At 45.3% G+C, this 22,843-nt stretch overlaps 1 protein-coding gene across 6 annotated transcripts; it reads left to right on the plus strand.

Moving 5' to 3' along the window:
* Positions 1 to 183: 183 nt before the first annotated feature.
* On the plus strand, positions 184 to 20,084 carry LOC143293362 (polycomb group RING finger protein 1-like). 6 transcript variants are annotated; one of them, XR_013056766.1, is made up of 9 exons: positions 184 to 295; positions 2,834 to 2,936; positions 7,209 to 7,361; positions 10,135 to 10,209; positions 10,584 to 10,683; positions 10,992 to 11,133; positions 15,527 to 15,607; positions 17,556 to 18,455; positions 18,520 to 20,084. XR_013056766.1 is itself a non-coding variant. In XM_076604167.1 (8 exons), exons 1-8 carry the CDS (start codon positions 272 to 274, stop codon positions 17,604 to 17,606), a joined length of 729 nt encoding a protein of 242 aa, XP_076460282.1. In that variant the 5' UTR covers positions 184 to 271; the 3' UTR covers positions 17,607 to 20,084. The 6 variants fall into 6 exon arrangements, 1 of the variants encoding a protein (XP_076460282.1); XR_013056767.1 differs by having other exon boundaries at positions 17,556 to 18,388; XR_013056763.1 differs by having other exon boundaries at positions 17,556 to 17,930; positions 17,994 to 20,084.
* The last annotated feature ends 2,759 nt before the right edge of the window (positions 20,085 to 22,843 follow it).

Here is a 22,843-nt window from a genome sequence, read left to right on the forward strand (position 1 = left end):
AACCGCATTAACGTATGAAACAAATCGCATAGAACCCGACACTGATGAGTTGTCTTAATCAGTTAGAAAATATTCAAATCTTTTATCAATAAATTACACACTAAAATGTGAAAATTATCTATCATAAGGCTGTACCAATGGAATACGAAATTAAATTTTGTCCATCTACAATGATCTCCCTTATTGCGCGAGATGTCAGGGGCGCGGTGGAGGTAGCAGAAAATTACTGAGAGCTACGAGGGTTTGGCAACCATCGTTCTGGTCAACCACAATGAATCCTTCGTTTGTTGAAGAGGTGTGCACTGCTGGATTATTGTATGTGGGATTGTACTGTTTAGAAAATCAACGGCATATGTGATGGTTGTGTGACAATTACAAGTGGCCAATTAATTAACTACAGCATCGATTGTGCACTGCACTGCTCAAGTTTCGTCTTTTCCGGTTGCTGTGGTCAACAAAATTAAAATTTTGTTTTATTTTTTTATTAAACACAGTGAGTCAACACTTTGAACTGCTGTCAGTCGGATAATGTTTTATTTTAGTGTCCTTAATGTTTTATTTTAGTGTCCTTAATGTTTTATTTTAGTGTCCTTAATAGCACGCTTGGGATGCAGATAAACAACAGTTTTCATGTATATGCAACCATCATTTGTAAAAAGCTAAGCAAACTGAGGACTGTGGCTCGTCTTCGTCTTCCTCTTCACAGTCATGCAGATTGATTATTCTGGCACATGAAACTGGAGGGGATGTTCCCTACTAATATTTTGCATTTGGTGTTCCTTGATGCTGTGAAGAAGAGGGTACAGGTTAAGGTGGCATCATTCCACTGCTGTTCAGGGGAATTGGGGGTGGGGAGGGGGGGGGAGGAGGGACAGAAGGCATCGGGGTGGGGTGGAGGAGGTGGCGTGGGAGTTGGGTGGTGGGGGGGGGGGGGGCACTGGAAGTGTTGTTTACTGCTTGGAGACCCTTGACACAAAAGTGTCTAGCGTGTTGGCCACCACAGCTACTTGGGGCTGGCAGTTCCAGTCTCTGATGGTCCTAGGTAAAAATGAAGAGCGTCTGTACTGTGTTCTGGTGGTGATGGTGGAAAACTGTTGGTTGTGTCCTCGGCGTTGGTGAGACGGCAGTGGGCTGTTTTGTATCGAGGTTCAGACAGTGAGCTTGATTGATGTAAATTGTGTACAGCATCAACTTGATCAGGAGCCTGGAGGTCTTGCATCACTTCTTCAGAGAGGGCCAACTCAACAACTCTAGCATTTCGTTGACACTTGAGGTGTTCCGGTACCTGCCCAGGATGAAGTGCGCTGCTTGATGCTGTATGGCTTCCAGTCTGTCAGTGTTCTTCTTGGTGGAAGGGTCCCAGACGGATAAGCCATACTCCAGCAAAGGATGTACAAAGGCTTTATACGCTCTTCCTTCGTTGTTGATGAAGCTGATTGTTGATAAAGCTCATCATTCTGTTGAATTCATTCACATCTTAGAACAATCTTTTAATCAGTTGCATCTCTGAACAAATATTTTGAAAGGATTCATAGTTTGATAGGGTAATTTTAATTTAAGTTAGAGCTCTGAATTGTGAAGGCCATGGACAAGACCTTATTTATCTTGGTCTTGATCGAAGTCAAGAGGGCCACATGAGGCATGCCATTGAACAACTTTTTTTTTTAAACATGATAGCTTCAGGAGAAAACGATGTATTACATACCCACCCAGCCAGTTTCTGCACAACACCCCTGGCAAGATTGTGAATCCTGTCAGAAAACAAACCCCATCAGTGACCAAACCTTTTTGTGGTCAGCTGGGGAATCAGGGTCACAGTACTGTGGTTGTTGCAGTGGTTTTGCTGTTATGTTTCTTATAAAACTAAAATTCAGTTATACCTTTTTAATGTCCAAAAATCACACGTTTCAAAAGTGAGAAGTATGACTGCCAAAAGAAAGGGTGTATAAAGTATTGTGGTTTCAGGCCTCTAGAGACTAGACTATCCCTACAACGAAGAGTACAGTATTCTGATTTGGGTGTTTTTTAACGTGATACCTCAGGCCGGCCGGTGCAATGCTAAACTTGAACTATGCTGGAATGAGTGGAGACACTTTTTATGGGAGTTGATTTTTTTCAATCTATTATATAAATATACATCAGTAGGTCTGGTTTCAAAGATATGAAATGTATAATTTCTGTAAGTGTAACAATCAACAATCAATGTACACATTGATACTCACTCATTTGAGGTAAATAAACTCGAGACAAGTGCAATAGTCGAGTGGTTATTTCTGTAACAATCAACAATCAATGTACACATTGATACTCACTCATTTGAGTTAAATAAACTCGAGACAAGCGCAATAGTCGAGTGGTTAAAGTGTTGGATTTTCAATCTGAGGGTCTTGGGTTCAAATCTCGGTGGCGCATGGTGGGTAAAAGGTGGATATTTTTCTCATCTCCCAGGTCAGCGTGTGCAGACCTGCTTGTGCCTGTACCCCTTTTGTGTGTATACGCAAGCAGATCAAATCCACACGTTAAAGATCCAGTTATCCATGTCAATGTTCGGTGGGTTATGGAAAGGAATATACCCAGCATGCACCCCCACCCCCCACTCCCCAAAAGCAGAGTATGGTTTCATACATGGCGGGTTAAAAACGGTCATACATGTACAAGTCCACTCATGTACATATGTAAACAAGTGAAGGTGGGAGTGGCAGCCCATAAACGAAGAAGAAGAAATAAACTAGGAGTTGAAATATGGATCTCAAGGTGGAATGAAGAAAGATTTTTTTTTAATGCTACTTTTTAATTCTGCATTGATAAAGTACTACAACTTGTTTGGTTTCAGCCGCTGAAGATACGTATCCGAGACATCAATCCTCACATCGTGTGTTCTTTGTGTGCTGGCTATTTCATCGACGCTACCACCATCACAGAATGTCTGCATACCTGTAAGTAGCTATCACTGAATGTCTGCATACCTGTATGTAGTTTGATCACTGAATGTCTGCACACCTGTATGTAGTTTGATCACTGAATGTCTGCATACCTGTATGTAGTTTGATCACTGAATGTCTGCACACCTGTATGTAGTTTGATCACAGAATGTCTGCATACCAGAATGTAGTTTGATCACAGAATGTCTGCACACCAGAATGTAGTTTGATCACAGAATGTCTGCACACCTGTGTGTAGTTTGATAACAGAATGTCTGCACACCTGTATGTAGTTTGATCACTGAATGTCTGCACACCTGTATGTAGTTTGATCACTGAATGTCTGCACCCTGTGTGTAGTTTGATCACAGAATGTCTGCATACCAGAATGTAGTTTGATCACAGAATGTCTGCACACCAGAATGTAGTTTGATCACAGAATGTCTGCACACCAGAATGTAGTTTGATCACAGAATGTCTGCACACCTGTATGTAGTTTGATCACTGAATGTCTCCACACCTGTATGTAGTTTGATTTGATTTGATAACAGAATGTCTGCACACCTGTATGTAGTTTGATAACAGAATGTCTCCACACCTGTATGTAGTTTGATAACAGAATGTCTCCACACCTGTATGTAGTTTGATAACAGAATGTCTGCATACCTGTATGTAGTTTGATCACAGAATGTCTGCACACCTGTGTGTAGTTTGATCACAGAATGTCTGCACCCTGTATGTAGTTTGATCACTGAATGTCTGCACACCTGTATGTAGTTTGATCACTGAATGTCTGCACACCTGTATGTAGTTTGATCACAGAATGTCTGCACACCTGTATGTAGTTTGATCACAGAATGTCTGCACACCTGTGTGTAGTTTGATCACTGAATGTCTGCACACCTGTGTGTAGTTTGATCACTGAATGTCTGCACACCTGTATGTAGTTTGATCACTGAATGTCTGCACACCTGTATGTAGTTTGATCACAGAATGTCTGCACCCTGTGTGTAGTTTGATTTGATCACTGAATGTCTGCACACCTGTATGTAGTTTGATCACTGAATGTCTGCACACCTGTATGTAGTTTGATCACTGAATGTCTGCATACCTGTATGTAGTTTGATCACTGAATGTCTGCATACCTGTATGTAGTTTGATCACTGAATGTCTGCACACCTGTATGTAGTTTGATCACTGAATGTCTGCACACCTGTATGTAGTTTGATCACTGAATGTCTGCATACCTGTATGTAGTTTGATCACAGAATGTCTGCATACCTGTATGTAGTTTGATCACTGAATGTCTGCACACCTGTATGTAGTTTGATCACAGAATGTCTGCACACCTGTATGTAGTTTGATCACTGAATGTCTGCACACCTGTATGTAGTTTGATTTGATAACAGAATGTCTGCACACCAGAATGTAGTTTGATCACAGAATGTCTGCATACCTGTATGTAGTTTGATCACAGAATGTCTGCACACCTGTGTGTAGTTTGATCACTGAATGTCTGCACACCTGTATGTAGTTTGAACACTGAATATCTGCACACCTGTGTGTAGTTTGATCACAGAATGTCTGCACCCTGTATGTAGTTTGATCACTGAATGTCTGCACACCTGTGTGTAGTTTGATCACTGAATGTCTGCACACCTGTATGTAGTTTGATCACTGAATGTCTGCACCCTGTGTGTAGTTTGATCACTGAATGTCTGCACACCTGTGTGTAGTTTGATCACAGAATGTCTGCACACCTGTATGTAGTTTGATCACTGAATGTCTGCACACCTGTGTGTAGTTTGATCACTGAATGTCTGCTCACCTGTATGTAGTTTGATCACTGAATGTCTGCTCACCTGTATGTAGTTTGATCACAGAATGTCTGCACACCAGAATGTAGTTTGATCACTGAATGTCTGCTCACCTGTATGTAGTTTGATCACTGAATGTCTGCTCACCTGTATGTAGTTTGATCACAGAATGTCTGCACACCAGAATGTAGTTTGATCACTGAATGTCTGCATACCTGTATGTAGTTTGATAACAGAATGTCTGCACCCTGTATGTAGTTTGATCACTGAATGTCTGCATACCTGTATGTAGTTTGATCACTGAATGTCTGCTCACCTGTATGTAGTTTGATCACTGAATGTCTGCATACCTGTATGTAGTTTGATCACTGAATATCTGCACACCTGTGTGTAGTTTGATCACTGAATGTCTGCACACCTGTGTGTAGTTTGATCACTGAATGTCTGCACACCTGTATGTAGTTTGATCACTGAATGTCTGCTCACCTGTATGTAGTTTGAACACTGAATATCTGCTCACCTGTTAAGTAATTTCATCACAGAATGTCTGCACACCTGTGAAGTGTAAGTAGTTTCTTGTTCCTTTCTTTTTGTCAGTTGATTTTCCCCTGACTTGTATTTTTGAAAGGGTATTGTGTATTGGAAGTAGTGGATAAAGGTGACAATATAAAAAGTTGAATGGTTGGAGAGAGAGGCAGGTGAAGAGAGGTACAGTGTCTGTAGAAAGTCCTGTCTTGTCAGCAACATGGTGTGGAGAGAGAGGCAGGTGAAGAGAGGTACGGTGCTGGTAGAAAGTCCTGTCTTGTCAGCAACATGGTGTGGAGAGAGAGGCAGGTGAAGAGAGGTACGGTGCTGGTAGAAAGTCCTGTCTTGTCAGCAACATGGTGTGGAGAGAGAGGCAGGTGAAGAGAGGTACAGTGTCTGTAGAAAGTCCTGTCTTGTCAGCAACATGGTGTGGAGAGAGAGGCAGGTGAAGAGAGGTACGGTGCTGGTAGAAAGTCCTGTCTTGTCAGCAACATGGTGTGGAGAGAGAGGCAGGTGAAGAGAGGTACAGTGTCTGTAGAAAGTCCTGTCTTGTCAGCAACATGGTGTGGAGAGAGAGGCAGGTGAAGAGAGGTACAGTGTCTGTAGAAAGTCCTGTCTTGTCAGCAACATGGTGTGGAGAGAGAGGCAGGTGAAGAGAGGTACAGTGTCTGTAGAAAGTCCTGTCTTGTCAGCAACATGGTGTGGAGAGAGAGGCAGGTGAAGAGAGGTACAGTGTCTGTAGAAAGTCCTGTCTTGTCAGCAACATGGTGTGGAGAGAGAGGCAAGTGAAGAGAGGTTCGGTGCTGGTAGAAAGTCCTGTCTTGTCAGCAACATGGTGTGGAGAGAGAGGCAGGTGAAGAGAGGTACGGTGCTGGTAGAAAGTCCTGTCTTGTCAGCAACATGGTGTGGAGAGAGAGGCAGGTGAAGAGAGGTACAGTGTCTGTAGAAAGTCCTGTCTTGTCAGCAACATGGTGTGGAGAGAGAGGCAGGTGAAGAGAGGTTCGGTGCTGGTAGAAAGTCCTGTCTTGTCAGCAACATGGTGTGGAGAGAGAGGCAGGTGAAGAGAGGTACAGTGTCTGTGGAAAGTCCTGTCTTGTCAGCAACATGGTGTGGAGAGAGAGGCAGGTGAAGAGAGGTACAGTGTCTGTGGAAAGTCCTGTCTTGTCAGCAACATGGTGTGGAGAGAGAGGCAGGTGAAGAGAGGTACAGTGTCTGTAGAAAGTCCTGTCTTGTCAGCAACATGGTGTGGAGAGAGAGGCAGGTGAAGAGAGGTACGGTGCTGGTAGAAAGTCCTGTCTTGTCAGCAACATGGTGTGGAGAGAGAGGCAGGTGAAGAGAGGTTCGGTGCTGGTAGAAAGTCCTGTCTTGTCAGCAACATGGTGTGGAGAGAGAGGCAGGTGAAGAGAGGTACAGTGTCTGTAGAAAGTCCTGTCTTGTCAGCAACATGATGTGGAGAGAGAGGCAGGTGAAGAGAGGTACAGTGTCTGTAGAAAGTCCTGTCTTGTCAGCAACATGGTGTGGAGAGAGAGGCAGGTGAAGAGAGGTACGGTGCTGGTAGAAAGTCCTGTCTTGTCAGCAACATGGTGTGGAGAGAGAGGCAGGTGAAGAGAGGTATGGTGCTGGTAGAAAGTCCTGTCTTGTCAGCAACTTGGTGTGGAGAGGGGAGGGTGGAAGAAGTGTGAAAATGTTGTGTGAATGGTATATGTTCATGTGAGTATGTGTGTGTGTTCATATGTGTGTATTCACAATGTGTGTGTGTGTGTGTTTTCATGTATGTGTGTGTTCATGTGTGTGTGTGTGTGTGTGTGTGTGCATGTGAGTATGTGTGTGTGTGTTCATGTGAGTGCATGTGTGTTCATGTATGTGTGTGTGTGTTTTCATGTGTTGACATGTGTGTGTTTTCATGTGTTGATGTGTGTGTTTTCATGTGTGAACATGATTTCAGTCTGCAAGACGTGCATTGTCAAGTACCTGCAGAGCAGCAAGCACTGCCCGCAGTGTAACCTGAAGGTGCACGAGACCCACCCCCTGTTCCACCTGCGTGCTGACCGCACTCTGCAGGACATTGTCTACAAGCTGGTGCCTCACCTGCTGGACAGTCAGTGACCCTTACTGCTTATCTCCCTTGCTTCTGACAACTCTGTTACCGTTCATACTATTGAATCAGATATGCGTGAATAATGGTCTGGTGATTTTATTGCTGTGGATTATGAATAGACTGATACCATAGTACTTAAAGTCAGACCAAGAGTTTGAGTTGAGTCACTATCAGTTTGTCTGTCTCTGTCTCTTTCATTCTCTCTCCTTCATTCACTGTTGGGTCATACATAAAACCATTGCAGTGTTCATAGACTTAATGGAACATTATTTGCAAGTGTATTAGTCACTCTGAAACATTGAAGATGTAAGGATCACATTGAAACATTGTTTGACAGTGTAAAAACCACATATTGTAATGATCACTTTGAAACATTGTTTGACAGTGTTATAATCACATTGAAACAATGTTTGACAATATGATCATCACAATGATTGAATGAAACAGTGTTTGACAGTGTGATAATCACAATGAAACAGTGTTACAGTGTAATGATCACATTGAAATATTGTTTGACAGTGTAACAACCACATTGAAACATTGTTTGACACTGTGATAATCACATTGAAACATTGTGTGACACTGTGATAATCACATTGAAACATTGTTTGACACTGTGATAATCACATTGAAACATTGTTTGATAGTGTGATAATCACATTGTAACATTGCTTGACACTGCAATGATCACATTGAAACATTGTTTGACATGTAACAATTACAAAGAAGCAGTTTTTTGACAATGTAACAATGATTGTTTGACAGTGTAACGATTGCAGTAAAGCATTGTTTGACAGTGTTAGGATGGTAGTGAAACATTGTTTGATAGTGTTAGGATGGCAGTGAAACATTGTTTGACAGTGTTAGGATGGCAGTGAAACATTGACAGTGTTAGGAGGGCAGTGAAACATTGTTTGACAGTGTTAGGATGGCAGTGAAACATTGACAGTGTTAGGATGGCAGTGAAACATTGTTTGACAGTGTTAGGATGGCAGTGAAACATTGTTTGACAGTGTTAGGATGGCAGTGAAACATTGACAGTGTTAGGATGGCAGTGAAACATTGTTTGACAGTGTTAGGATGGCAGTGAAACATTGACAGTGTTAGGATGGCAGTGAAACATTGACAGTCTTAGGATGGCAGTGAAACATTGTTTGACAGTGTTAGGATGGCAGTGAAACATTGACAGTGTTAGGATGGCAGTGAAACATTGTTTGACAGTGTTAGGATGGCAGTGAAACATTGACAGTGTTAGGATGGCAGAGAAACATTGTTTGACAGTCTTAGGATGGCAGTGAAACATTGACAGTGTTAGGATGGCAGTGAAACATTGTTTGACAGTGTTAGGATGGCAGTGAAACATTGTTTGACAGTGTTAGGAAGGCAGTGAAACATTGACAGTGTTAGGATGGCAGTGAAACATTGTTTGACAGTGTTAGGATGGCAGTGAAACATTGACAGTGTTAGGATGGCAGTGAAACATTGTTTGACAGTGTTAGGATGGCAGTGAAACATTGTTTGACAGTGTTAGGATGGCAGTGAAACATTGACAGTGTTAGGATGGCAGTGAAACATTGTTTGACAGTGTTAGGATGGCAGTGAAACATTGACAGTGTTAGGATGGCAGTGAAACATTGACAGTGTTAGGATGGCAGTGAAACATTGTTTGACAGTGTTAGGATGGCAGTGAAACATTGACAGTGTTAGGATGGCAGTGAAACATTGTTTGACAGTGTTAGGATGGCAGTGAAACATTGACAGTGTTAGGATGGCAGAGAAACATTGTTTGACAGTCTTAGGATGGCAGTGAAACATTGACAGTGTTAGGATGGCAGTGAAACATTGTTTGACAGTGTTAGGATGGCAGTGAAACATTGTTTGACAGTGTTAGGAAGGCAGTGAAACATTGACAGTGTTAGGATGGCAGTGAAACATTGTTTGACAGTGTTAGGATGGCAGTGAAACATTGACAGTGTTAGGATGGCAGTGAAACATTGTTTGACAGTGTTAGGATGGCAGTGAAACATTGTTTGACAGTGTTAGGATGGCAGTGAAACATTGACAGTGTTAGGATGGCAGTGAAACATTGTTTGACAGTGTTAGGATGGCAGTGAAACATTGTTTGACAGTGTTAGGATGGCAGTGAAACATTGTTTGACAGTGTTAGGATGGCAGTGAAACATTGACAGTGTTAGGATGGCAGTGAAACATTGTTTGACAGTGTTAGGATGGCAGTGAAACATTGACAGTGTTAGGATGGCAGTGAAACATTGTTTGACATTGTTAGGATGGCAGTGAAACATTGACAGTGTTAGGATGGCAGTGAAACATTGTTTGACAGTGTTAGGATGGCAGTGAAACATTGTTTGACAGTGTTAGGATGGCAGTGAAACATTGTTTGACAGTGTTAGGATGGCAGTGAAACATTGTTGACAGTGTTAGGATGGCAGTGAAACATTGTTTGACAGTGTTAGGATGGCAGTGAAACATTGACAGTGTTAGGATGGCAGTGAAACATTGTTTGACAGTGTTAGGATGGCAGTGAAACATTGACAGTGTTAGGATGGCAGTGAAACATTGACAGTGTTAGTATGGCAGTGAAACATTGACAGTGTTAGGATGGCAGTGAAACATTGACAGTGTTAGGATGGCAGTGAAACATTGTTTGACAGTGTTAGGATGGCAGTGAAACATTGTTTGACAGTGTTAGGATGGCAGTGAAACATTGACAGTGTTAGGATGGCAGTGAAACATTGACACGGCCGTGTTGCAGATGAAGAGAAACGGAGAGAAGATTTCAACAAGTCCAGAGGGGTGGTCACTCCAAAGAAACCTGGAAAGAAAGCAGGTACACACCATGTCAGCAAAATGTGTGTCTCCGTGATGTCATTCTGTGTGTTCATTGTTGCCATGATGTCAGTCTGTGTTCCATATTATCTTCATAATGTCATTCTGTGTAATCATTGTCTTCATAATGTCATTCTGTGTAATCATTGTCTTCTTGATGTCATTCTGTTTGTTCCATATTGTCTTTGTGATGTCATTCTATGTGTCTTTATGATGTCATTCTGTGTGTTTCATATTGGAGGTAGCAATGAACGGTGGTGCTAACAGTGAACTGAGTAGCATGCTTGTTGTTCTACATTGTTTTGTTTGCCTTTGTTTATGAGACTGTGATACCCTGAAGGTTGTGTGTGATCCTGTTCCTGTGTTTGCCAACAGAAGTGCTCTCCCCTCCCAAGCTGTCCACCCTCATCAACACACCTGACGGACACAAGTTTGCCTACGACGAACAGATCTGTCTCTGCCTGGAACGCCTGTGGTAAGGGGAACTGATTGTTGCAAGCACTGCCACTGTCATTTCAGGACTGTTACTGTCAGTTGATTGTTGCAAGCACTGCCACTGTCATTTCAGGACTGTTACTGTCAGTTGATTGCTGCAAGCACTGCCACTGTCATTTTCAAGAATGTTACTGTCCATTCTTAGAGATTATAGGAGAGAGAACTGTTCTGCATAATTAAAACTACTTATGCTGTTTAGTGTTGTTAAGAATAATGTGTTACACTAAGAAGAAGTAAATTTAACTGTCTTACTTGCCAAGATGTCCATATCTCATTGACCTGTTGCAGCCCTCAGGAGCTGAGTCACGGTGGGCAGCGATTACAGCTGCGTCAGTTGGAGAAGAAGTTTGTGCGCTGCTCCATTCGTGTGCTGATTTCTCACCTGAAAGCCATGTTGTACAAAAAACTGGCCGTTCCACCTGACCTCAAGGTATTGTGGGTGTCATTTCATGCAGGTGTCTGCATCTCGCATCCATTGGTTTTATTATGGACAGAAATGTACCTCTAAGTTTTGACACTGTGGGTGTCACTTAAATCATTTAGATATGTGCATCTCACATCCATTGGTTTTATTATGGACAGAAATGTACCTCAGGTTTTGACACTGTGGGTGTCACTTAAATCATTTAGATATGTGCATCTCTCAACCATTGGTTTATTTGTGGACAAAACTGTACCTCTAAGTTTTGACAAAGTGGCCAGCATCTTTGAGTGGTAACTGGTAGGTTGTGGGTTCAAACTCCACCACTGCCTGCCTTGTGCAGTCTTGGTCAGACATGCAGTGTCAGGGTGTGATTGTTCAGTCCATGGCCGGCTCTCAGCCTGACCCGAGGATGATGTGGGGAGACTGGTGACTTCTGAGTGTGATGTGGGGAGACTGGTGACTCCTGAGTGTGATGTGGGGAGACTGGTGACTTCTGAGTGTGATGTGGGGAGACTGGTGACTCCTGACTGAGTGTGATGTGGGCAGACTGGTGACTTCTGAGTGTGATGTGGGGAGACTGGTGACTTCTGAGTGTGATGTGGGGAGACTGGTGACTTCTGAGTGTGATGTGGGGAGACTGGTGACTCCTGACTGAGTGTGATGTGGGCAGACTGGTGACTTCTGAGTGTGATGTGGGGAGACTGGTGACTTCTGAGTGTGATGTGGGCAGACTGGTGACTTCTGAGTGTGATGTGGGCAGACTGGTGACTTCTGACTGAGTGTGATGTGGGGAGACTGGTGACTTCTGAGTGTGATGTGGGGAGACTGGTGACTCCTGACTGAGTGTGATGTGGGCAGACTGGTGACTTCTGAGTGTGATGTGGGCAGACTGGTGACTTATGACTGAGTGTGATGTGGGCAGACTGGTGACTCCTGACTGAGTGTGATGTGGCGAGACTGGTGACTCCTGACTGAGTGTGATGTGGGCAGACTGGTGACTTCTGAGTGATGTGGGCAGACTGGTGACTTCTGAGTGTGATGTGGCGAGACTGGTTACTTCTGACTGAGTGTGATGTGGGCAGACTGGTGACTTCTTACTGAGTGTGATGTGGGCAGACTGGTGACTTCTGAGTGAGTGTGATGTGGGGAGACTGGTGACGTCAGAGTGTGATGTGGGCAGACTGGTGACTTCTGACTGAGTGTGATGTGGGCAGACTGGTGACTTCTGACTGAGTGTGATGTGGGGAGACTGGTGACTTCTGAGTGTGATGTGGGCAGACTGGTGACTTCTGACTGAGTGTGGTGTGGGCAGACTGGTGACTTCTGAGTGTGATGTGGGCAGACTGGTGACTTCTGACTGAGTGTGGTGTAGGGAGACTGGTGACTTCTGACTGAGTGTGATGTGGGCAGACTGGTGACTTCTGACTGAGTGTGATGTGGGCAGACTGGTGACTTCTGAGTGTGATGTGGGCAGACTGGTGACTTCTGACTGAGTGTGGTGTGGGCAGACTGGTGACTTCTGACTGAGTGTGATGTGGGCAGACTGGTGACTTCTGAGTGTGATGTGGGCAGACTGGTGACTTCTGACTGAGTGTGATGTGGGCAGACTGGTGACTTCTGACTGAGTGTGATGTGGGCAGACTGGTGACTTCTGACTGAGTGTGATGTGGGCAGACTGGTGACTTCTGACTGAGTGTGATGTGGGGAGACTGGTGACTTCTGACTGAGTGTGATGTGGGCAGACTGGTGACTTCTGACTGAGTGTGATGTGGGCAGACTGGTGACTTCTGACTGAGTGTGATGTGGGCAGACTGGTGACTTCTGAGTGAGTGTGATGTGGGCAGACTGGTGACTTCTTACTGAGTGTGATGTGGGGAGACTGGTGACTTCTAACTGAATGTAATGTGGGGAGACTGGTGACTTCTGAGTGTGATGTGGGGAGACTGGTGACTTCTGACTGAGTGTGATGTGGGCAGACTGGTGACTTCTGACTGAGTGTGATGTGGGGAGACTGGTGACTTCTGAGTGTGATGTGGGCAGCCTGGTGACTTCTGAGTGAGTGTGATGTGGGGAGACTGGTGACTTCTGAGTGTGATGTGGGCAGACTGGTGACTTCTGAGTGTGATGTGGGGAGACTGGTGACTTCTGAGTGTGATGTGGGCAGACTGGTGACTTCTGAGTGAGTGTGATGTGGGGAGACTGGTGACTTCTGAGTGTGATGTGGGCAGACTGGTGACTTCTGAGTGTGATGTGGGGAGACTGGTGACTTCTGAGTGAGTGTGATGTGGGGAGACTGGTGACTTCTGAGTGTGATGTGGGCAGACTGGTGACTTCTAACTGAGTGTGATGTGGGCAGACTGGTGACTTCTAACTGAGTGTGATGTGGGCAGACTGGTGACTTCTGAGTGTGATGTGGGCAGACTGGTGACTTCTGAGTGTGATGTGGGGAGACTGGTGACTTCTGAGTGAGTGTGATGTGGGCAGACTGGTGACTTCTGAGTGAGTGTGATGTGGGCAGACTGGTGACTTCTGAGTGTGATGTGGGCAGACTGGTGACTTCTGAGTGAGTGTGATGTGGGCAGACTGGTGACTTCTGAGTGTGATGTGGGGAGACTGGTGACTTCTGAGTGTGATGTGGGGAGACTGGTGACTTCTGAGTGTGATGTGGGCAGACTGGTGACTTCTGAGTGTGATGTGGGCAGACTGGTGACTTCTGAGTGTGATGTGGGCAGACTGGTGACTTCTGAGTGAGTGTGATGTGGGCAGACTGGTGACTAATGAGTGTGATGTGGGGAGACTGGTGACTTCTGAGTGTGATGTGGGGAGACTGGTGACTTCTGAGTGAGTGTCATGTGGGGAGACTAGTGACTTCTGAGTGTGATGTGGGCAGACTGGTGACTTCAGAGTATGATGTGGGCAGACTGGTGACTTCTGACTGAGTGTGATGTGGGGAGGCTGGTGACTTCTGAGTGTGATGTGGGCAGACTGGTGACTTCTGACTGAGTGTGGTGTGGGGAGACTGGTGACTTCTGAGTGTGATGTGGGCAGACTGGTGACTTCTGAGTGTGATGTGGGGAGACTGGTGACTTCTGAGTGAGTGTGATGTGGGCAGACTGGTGACTTCTGAGTGAGTGTGATGTGGGCAGACTGGTGACTTCTAACTGAGTGTGATGTGGGCAGACTGGTGACTTCTGAGTGTGATGTGGGGAGACTGGTGACTTCTGAGTGAGTGTCATGTGGGGAGACTGGTGACTTCTGAGTGAGTGTCATGTGGGGAGACTGGTGACTTCTGAGTGTCATGTGGGGAGACTGGTGACTTCTGAGTGAGTGTGATGTGGGGAGACCAGTGACTTCTGAGTGTGATGTGGGGAGACTGGTGACTTCTGACTGAGTGTGATGTGGGCAGACTGGTGACTTCTGAGTGAGTGTGATGTGGGCAGACTGGTGACTTCTGAGTGAGTGTGATGTGGGCAGACTGGTGACTTCTGAGTGTGATGTGGGCAGACTGGTGACTTCTGAGTGAGTGTGATGTGGGCAGACTGGTGACTTCTGAGTGTGATGTGGGGAGACTGGTGACTTCTGAGTGAGTGTCATGTGGGGAGACTGGTGACTTCTGAGTGAGTGTCATGTGGGGAGACTGGTGACTTCTGAGTGTCATGTGGGGAGACTGGTGACTTCTGATGACTGACGCAGACAACGGCAGTGACAGTCAGACATTGTACAACAGACGCAGACAACTGCAGTGACAGTCAGACATTGTACGACTGACGCAGACAACGGCAGTGACAGTCATTGTACAACAGACGCAGACAACTGCAACGGCAGTCAGACATTGTACGACTGACGCTGACAACGGCAGTGACATTGGAGCACAACTCTGAAGACATTCATGAAGTGGGTGACCCTCAGTTAGAAGTCACCAGTCTCCCCACATCACACTCAGAAGTCACCAGTCTCCCCACATCACACTCAGAAGTCACCAGTCTCCCCACATCACACTCAGAAGTCACCAGTCTCCCCACATCACACTCACTCAGAAGTCACCAGTCTGCCCACATCACACTCAGAAGTCACCAGTCTCCCCACATCACACTCAGAAGTCACCAGTCTCCCCACATCACACTCACTCAGAAGTCACCAGTCACAATGTGTCCATAAGTAGGCATGACTGACCAACAAATGGATCGCAAATAAAAGCAAACGCGATTCCATAGCAGATATTTGTCATAGCGTTGCCTGTTAGCATATGTGATTCCACAGCAGGTATTTGCTATCGTTGCTGTAGATAAATCAGACTCCTAGATCAGACTGAAACATGTGCCAGTAGTATGTCATTTGAAGTTGTTTGTCAGCTCAGCGCATCATGCGTTTGTTGTTAATACACCCATTTGTTCTCCAGTTTGAGATACTCTGCGACAATGAAGTGCAGGCTGAGGAAACATCACTCAAACAGATCTACCTGATGACCTGGTATGGAAAGGTAAGGGGGCCTGCAGGAACAGTCCATTTCTGTGTTCTGATTAACGTGCAGGGGTGATTAGGAACAGTCCACTTCTGTGTTCTGATTGAATGTGCAGGGGTGATTAGGAACAGTCCATTTCTGTGTTCTGATTAACGTGCAGGGGTGATTAGGAACAGTCCACTTCTGTGTTCTGATTGAATGTGCAGGGGTGATTAGGAACAGTCCATTTCTGTGTTCTGATTAACGTGCAGGGGTGATTAGGAACAGTCCATTTCTGTGTTCTGATTGAATGTGCAGGGGTGATTAGGAACAGTCCATTTCTGTGTTCTGATTGAACGTGCAGGGGTGATTAGGAACAGTCAACTTCTGTGTTCTGATTGAACATGCAGGGGGTGAATTGGGAACAGTCCACTGCTGTGTTCTGATTGAACATGCAGGGGTGATTAGGAACAGTCCATTTCTGTGTTCTGATTAACATGTAGGGGTGATTAGGAACAGTCCACTTCTGTGTTCTGATTGAACGTGCAGGGGTGATTAGGAACAGTCCATTTCTGTGTTCTGATTAACGTGTAGGGGTGATTAGGAACAGTCCACGTCTGTGTTCTGATTGAACATGCAGGGGGTGAATTGGGAACAGTCCACTGCTGTGTTCTGATTGAACATGCAGGGGGTGAATTGGGAACAGTCCACTGCTGTGTTCTGATTGAACATGCAGGGGTGATTAGGAACAGTCCATTTCTGTGTTCTGATTAACGTGTAGGGGTGATTAGGAACAGTGTGTTCTGATTGAACATGCAGGGGGTGAATTGGGAACAGTCCACTGCTGTGTTCTGATTGAACATGCAGGGGTGATTAGGAACAGTCCACTTCTGTGTTCTGATTGAACATGCAGGGGGTGAATTGGGAACAGTCCACTGCTGTGTTCTGATTGAACATGCAGGGGGTGAATTGGGAAGTCCACTGCTGTGTTCTGATTGAACGTGCAGGGGTGATTAGAAACAGTGTGTTCTGATTGAACATGCAGGGGGTGAATTGGGAACATTTAGTTTTTGTTTGTTTCTCAAGGAGGCATCACTGCATTTGGACAATCATTATACACTACACCACATCTACATACACTACACCATACACTACACCACATCAATATACACTACACCACATCTACTTATTAGATGCCTGACCAGCAGCATAACCCAACAGGCTTAGTCAGGCCTTGACTGTATGCATATATGTTTATTTCCCTATCAGAGTGACTATCTTCTTAAGAAAGTTGCCACAGGACAACACTTACGTTGCCTTGCACACCAGACCCTGTTTGTGGTCTCACCAAATGACGACAGTTGATTTCCAGTCAAACATGGAAGAAAGGGCGAGACAGGGGTTCCAACCCACACCCTCCTGGACACTGTATTGGCAGACCAGCGTATTTACAGTTCTGCCACAATACATTTAGTCATCTTTTTCGGTGTTCTCTTTTATCATTCAAGGGGTGAAGAGGCAAACTGTCTCTATCTTTTCTGGTTTTTTTATTGACAAAATTCCATGGCAGTACTGTACCTGTACGCTTTGTTTTCCTTGAAAGAAAAAAATTGGTTTGGACCAAAACCAAGCAGCATAGCAGAAATCTGAGAAATTGTTTTTTTTTCTTCTCTTTTTATTTCCCCAAGCAATGTTATACTTGATCAGTTAAGAATGGATGTAGCAGCAGTTATGAAAAAGTTGGTGTTACGTGAAGAGAGGAACAGTGAGAATACCCTGCTGTGTGGAGAGTTTCGGGGGGGGGGGGGGCACTTCAGTGGGTGGGTTTAGAAAGAACAGAAAAAAAAACCTTGTGCATAATGAAAACCTAACAAACTATTGTAACTGAAGCATGTGCTCATTGCAGCAGATGTCATTTCTGTATTTCCACACATCTTGTCTTTTGGCCGGTTCCTTCACCATGAGCTTTGGTGCTTGTCTTTTCCAGGAAACTCCAATGGTGCTGTTCTACCGGTTTGCCACAGACAGCGTCACGTGACAGCCACACAGCCCTCCAGACACATGGATGGGTTGGGGGGGAATTGTCGACTGAGGGCTGCAGCTCTTGGTGACCAACATGACACTTGTCTTGTCTTTGGACATGCAGAGTGTGAAACACTTTGACAATCTGAACAGGAATATTTGCAGAGTGTGTGTGCATGTGACTGGGTGTAGAGTGTGGCGACGTGAAGCACTTGTGGACTGGATGTGGTGATGTGAAGCACTTGTGGACTGGATGTGGAGTGATGATGTGAGGCACTTGTGGACTGGATGTGGAGTGTGGTGATGTGAGGCACTTGTGGACTGGATGTGGTGATGTGAGGCACTTGTGGAGTGTGATGATGTGAGGCACTTGTGGACTGGATGTGGAGTGTGGTGATGTGAGGCACTTGTGGACTGGATGTGGAGTGTGATGATGTGAAGCACTTGTGGACTGGATGTGGAGTGTGATGATGTGAGGCACTTGTGGACTGGATGTGGAGTGTGATGATGTGAAGCACTTGTGGACTGGATGTGGAGTGTGATGATGTGAGGCACTTGTGGACTGGGTGTGGTGATGTGAAGCACTTATCGACTGGATGTGGTGTGTGGTGATGTGAGGCACTTGTGGACTGGATGTGGAGTGTGATGATGTGAGGCACTTGTGGACTGGATGTGGAGTGTGATGATGTGTAGCACTTGTGGACTGGATGTGGAGTGATGTGAGGCACTTGTGGACTGGATGTGGAGTGTGATGATGTGAGGCACTTGTGGACTGGATGTGGAGTGTGATGATGTGAGGCACTTGTGGACTGGATGTGGTGATGTGAAGCACTTGTGGACTGGATGTGGAGTGTGATGATGTGAGGCACTTGTGGACTGGATGTGGTGATGTGAAGCACTTGTGGACTGGATGTGGTGTGTGATGTGAGGCACTTGTGGACTGGATGTGGTGATGTAAAGCACTTGTGGACTGGATGTGGAGTGTGATGTTATGGAGTGACCTGATGGCAGCTGCTCTGTGATTGGTGTGGAAGCTGTGTTGTGCGGGGTACAGTGTGTTACCATGCACTGTGTCAACCATTAAGCAGGGTACAGTGTGTTACTGTGCTCTGTGTCAACCATTAAGCAGGGTACAGTGTGTTACTGTGCTCTGTGTCAAGCAGTAAGCAGGGTACAGTGTGTTACTGTGCACTGTGTCAACCATTAAGCAGGGTACAGTGTGTTACTGTGCACTGTGTCAACCATTAAGCAGGGTACAGTGTGTTACTGTGCTCTGTGTCAACCATTAAGCAGGGTATAGTGTGTTACCATGCTCTGTGTCAAGCATTAAGCAGGGTATAGCGTGTTACCATGCTCTGTGTCAAGCATTAAGCAGGGTACAGTGTGTCACCATGCACTGTGTCAAGCATTTAGCAGGATACAGTGTGTCACCGTGCACTGTGTCAACTAAACATGACATGAAGCAGCTGTTGCTTTGGAGGAAAAAAAGTGAGATGGGGAGTAGGTAGATTGTGTATAAGTTTCTGGTCACAAAAAGTATAAAACTATGGGAAACTGTGGATTATTCTTCTCACCATCGTTTACTCCACACCTCCACACCTTTTTTTTTTTTTTTTTAAGAGAGATTTTCTGGACCAGGAGCCCCACTGTTTTTGCTTGGCATCAACATGCTGTTGGCTGGTTGGGTTTCCATCCAGTTTACTCGAGAAATGACACTGCTACTATCCACAGAAGAAACAAATTTATTTTTTCTTTCATTAAATCTTCCATAGAAAAATTGCTGCAGGTGATCAATCAGTTCTGATTCAAAACAAAAAATGTATATAGACAGTGAGTGCAGGACATGCAATTGTTTCTGTAGATAAAAACCATTCAGTGCTGCCTCCAGTATAGGTGATGGTAAAATTGTATCTGTTGTGTTCAGTAAACATTAGCTTTGTATCACCAATTTTGGTGATTTTACTGTCACTGAAGTTAAAATTCCTGCAAATAGGAAAGAAGTGTGTAAACTATGAGTGGAAGGCTTACTGATATAAAGTGATCTTTGTATACACCCCAGGCTTAGCACTTTAAGTGTAAGTTCAAAACACATTAATGGCAAAACTGTAAACATGATCCTACACTATCCTTTTGTAAGTTCAAAGCACATTGATGGCAAAACTATTAATGTGATCTCACCCTATCTGTGTAAGTTCAAACTGCATTCAGGGAAAAACTCAGAATCTGACCCTGACCCTGTCTTTGTGATATGTTCATGACAAGTCCAGCTTGATGCCACTGTTTGAATCTGGAGGGGAGGAAGTGAAGGGGGTTCGGGGGGGGGGGGGGGGGGGGGGGGGTGGCGCGGAGCAAGCACGTCAAGTTTCAGGTGAAATCAGCTTTTGGTATCTTAGAGAGACCTTAACTACAGTGCAGACATTCATTTTCTGTGGTTCTCTTGTTTGGGTGCAGAGGAAGGATAGTAAGAAACAATAAACATTGATGGTTATGATTACTCAGCTGTGCTTGTGTGTAATTACCTGTATATTGGTTCAGTTGTCTGTTTGCTTCATGTATTGTTCACTGGTGTTAATTCAGGGTGTGGGGTAATACAACAAACATAATAGTCCAGTAACAGTAGCTTCTGTTGGGTATTGGCACACCACTCTTCCAGTCACACCAACAAACACATGTAGTCCTGGCAGTATTGGCACACCACTCTTCCAGTCACGCCAACATGTAGTCCTGGCAGTATTGGCACACCACTCTTCCAGTCACACCAACATGTAGTCCTGGCAGTATTGGCACACCACTCTTCCAGTCACGCCAACATGTAGTCCTGGCAGTATTGGCACACCACTCTTCCAGTCACACCAACAAACACATGTAGTCCTGGCAGTATTGGCACACCACTCTTCCAGTCACACCAACATGTAGTCCTGGCAGTATTGGCACACCACTCTTCCAGTCACACCAACATGTAGTCCTGGCAGTATTGGCACACCACTCTTCCAGTCACACCAACAAACACATGTAGTCCTGGCAGTATTGGCACACCACTCTTCCAGTCACACCAACATGTAGTCCTGGCAGTATTGGCACACCACTCTTCCAGTCACACCAACCAACATGTAGTCCTGGCAGTATTGGCACACCACTCTTCCAGTCACACCAACCAACATGTAGTCCTGGCAGTATTGGCACACCACTCTTCCAGTCACACCAACAAACATGTAGTCCTGGCAGTATTGGCACACCACTCTTCCAGTCACACCAACAAACACAGTGGGTTATTGGCACACCACTCTTCCAGTCACGCCAACATGTAGTCCTGGCAGTATTGGCACACCACTCTTCCAGTCACGCCAACATGTAGTCCTGGCAGTATTGGCACACCACTCTTCCAGTCACACCAACAAACATGTAGTCCTGGCAGTATTGGCACACCACTCTTCCAGTCACGCCAACATGTAGTCCTGGCAGTATTGGCACACCACTCTTCCAGTCACACCAACAAACATGTAGTCCTGGCAGTATTGGCACACCACTCTTCCAGTCACACCAACCAACATGTAGTCCTGGCAGTATTGGCACACCACTCTTCCAGTCACACCAACATGTAGTCCTGGCAGTATTGGCACACCACTCTTCCAGTCACACCAACATGTAGTCCTGGCAGTATTGGCACACCACTCTTCCAGTCACACCAACATGTAGTCCTGGCAGTATTGGCACACCACTCTTCCAGTCACACCAACCAACATGTAGTCCTGGCAGTATTGGCACACCACTCTTCCAGTCACACCAACATGTAGTCCTGGCAGTATTGGCACACCACTCTTCCAGTCACACCAACATGTAGTCCTGGCAGTATTGGCACACCACTCTTCCAGTCACACCAACATGTAGTCCTGGCAGTATTGGCACACCACTCTTCCAGTCACACCAACATGTAGTCCTGGCAGTATTGGCACACCACTCTTCCAGTCACACCAACAAACACATGTAGTCCTGGCAGTATTGGCACACCACTCTTCCAGTCACACCAACCAACATGTAGTCCTGGCAGTATTGGCACACCACTCTTCCAGTCACACCAACCAACATGTAGTCCTGGCAGTACTGGCACACCACTCTTCCAGTCACGCCAACATGTAGTCCTGGCAGTATTGGCACACCACTCTTCCAGTCACACCAACCAACATGTAGTCCTGGCAGTATTGGCACACCACTCTTCCAGTCACACCAACATGTAGTCCTGGCAGTATTGGCACACCACTCTTCCAGTCACACCAACCAACATGTAGTCCTGGCAGTATTGGCACACCACTCTTCCAGTCACGCCAACATGTAGTCCTGGCAGTATTGGCACACCACTCTTCCAGTCACACCAACCAACATGTAGTCCTGGCAGTATTGGCACACCACTCTTCCAGTCACACCAACATGTAGTCCTGGCAGTATTGGCACACCACTCTTCCAGTCACACCAACATGTAGTCCTGGCAGTATTGGCACTGATCCCATCAGTACAGAACCAGTAGTCAACACAGAGGCTTGTTATACAGCACAATCTGTTCATAACATCCGTACCACTGTTAACAAACCAGTAGTCGACACAAAGGCTTGTTATACAGCACACAATCTGTTCATAACATCCGTACCACTGTTAACAAACCAGTAGTCGACACAAAGGCTTGTTATACAGCACACACTCTGTTCATAACATCCGTACCACTGTTAACAAACAAGTAGTCGACACAAAGGCTTGTTATACAGCACACACTCTGTTCATAACATCCGTACCACTGTTAAACCAGTAGTCAACACAAAGGCTTGTTATACAGCACACACTGTTCATAACATCCATACCACTGTTAACAAACCAGTAGTCGACACAAAGGCTTGTTATACAGCATACACTGTTCATAACATCCGTACCACTGTTAACAAACCAGTAGTCAACACAAAGCCTTGTTATACAGCACACACTTTGTTCATAACATCCGTACCACTGTTGACAAACAAGTAGTCGACACAAAGGCTTGTTATACAGCACACACTCTGTTCATAACATCCGTACCACTGTTAACAAATCAGTAGTCAATACAAAGCCTTGTTATACAGCACACACTTTGTTCATAACATCCGTACCACTGTTAACAAACAAGTAGTCGACACAAAGGCTTGTTATACAGCACACAATCTGTTCATAACATCCGTACCACTGTTAACAAACCAGTAGTCAACACAAAGGCTTGTTATACAGCACACA

The sequence above is a fragment of the Babylonia areolata genome, chromosome 19 (genome assembly GCF_041734735.1).
Source record: "Babylonia areolata isolate BAREFJ2019XMU chromosome 19, ASM4173473v1, whole genome shotgun sequence".
NCBI classification, from domain to species: domain Eukaryota; kingdom Metazoa; phylum Mollusca; class Gastropoda; order Neogastropoda; family Buccinidae; genus Babylonia; species Babylonia areolata.

Excerpts from the sequence above, each read along its gene's own strand:
- LOC143293362 (XM_076604167.1), top strand. The coding sequence starts at position 272 with ATGAATCCTTCGTTTGTTGAAGAG. Across the intron at positions 296-2,833 it reads ATCCTTCGTTTGTTGAAGAG|CCGCTGAAGATACGTATCCG; the intron begins GTGTGCACTGCT and ends GTTTGGTTTCAG. Across the intron at positions 2,937-7,208 it reads CACAGAATGTCTGCATACCT|TCTGCAAGACGTGCATTGTC; the intron begins GTAAGTAGCTAT and ends ACATGATTTCAG.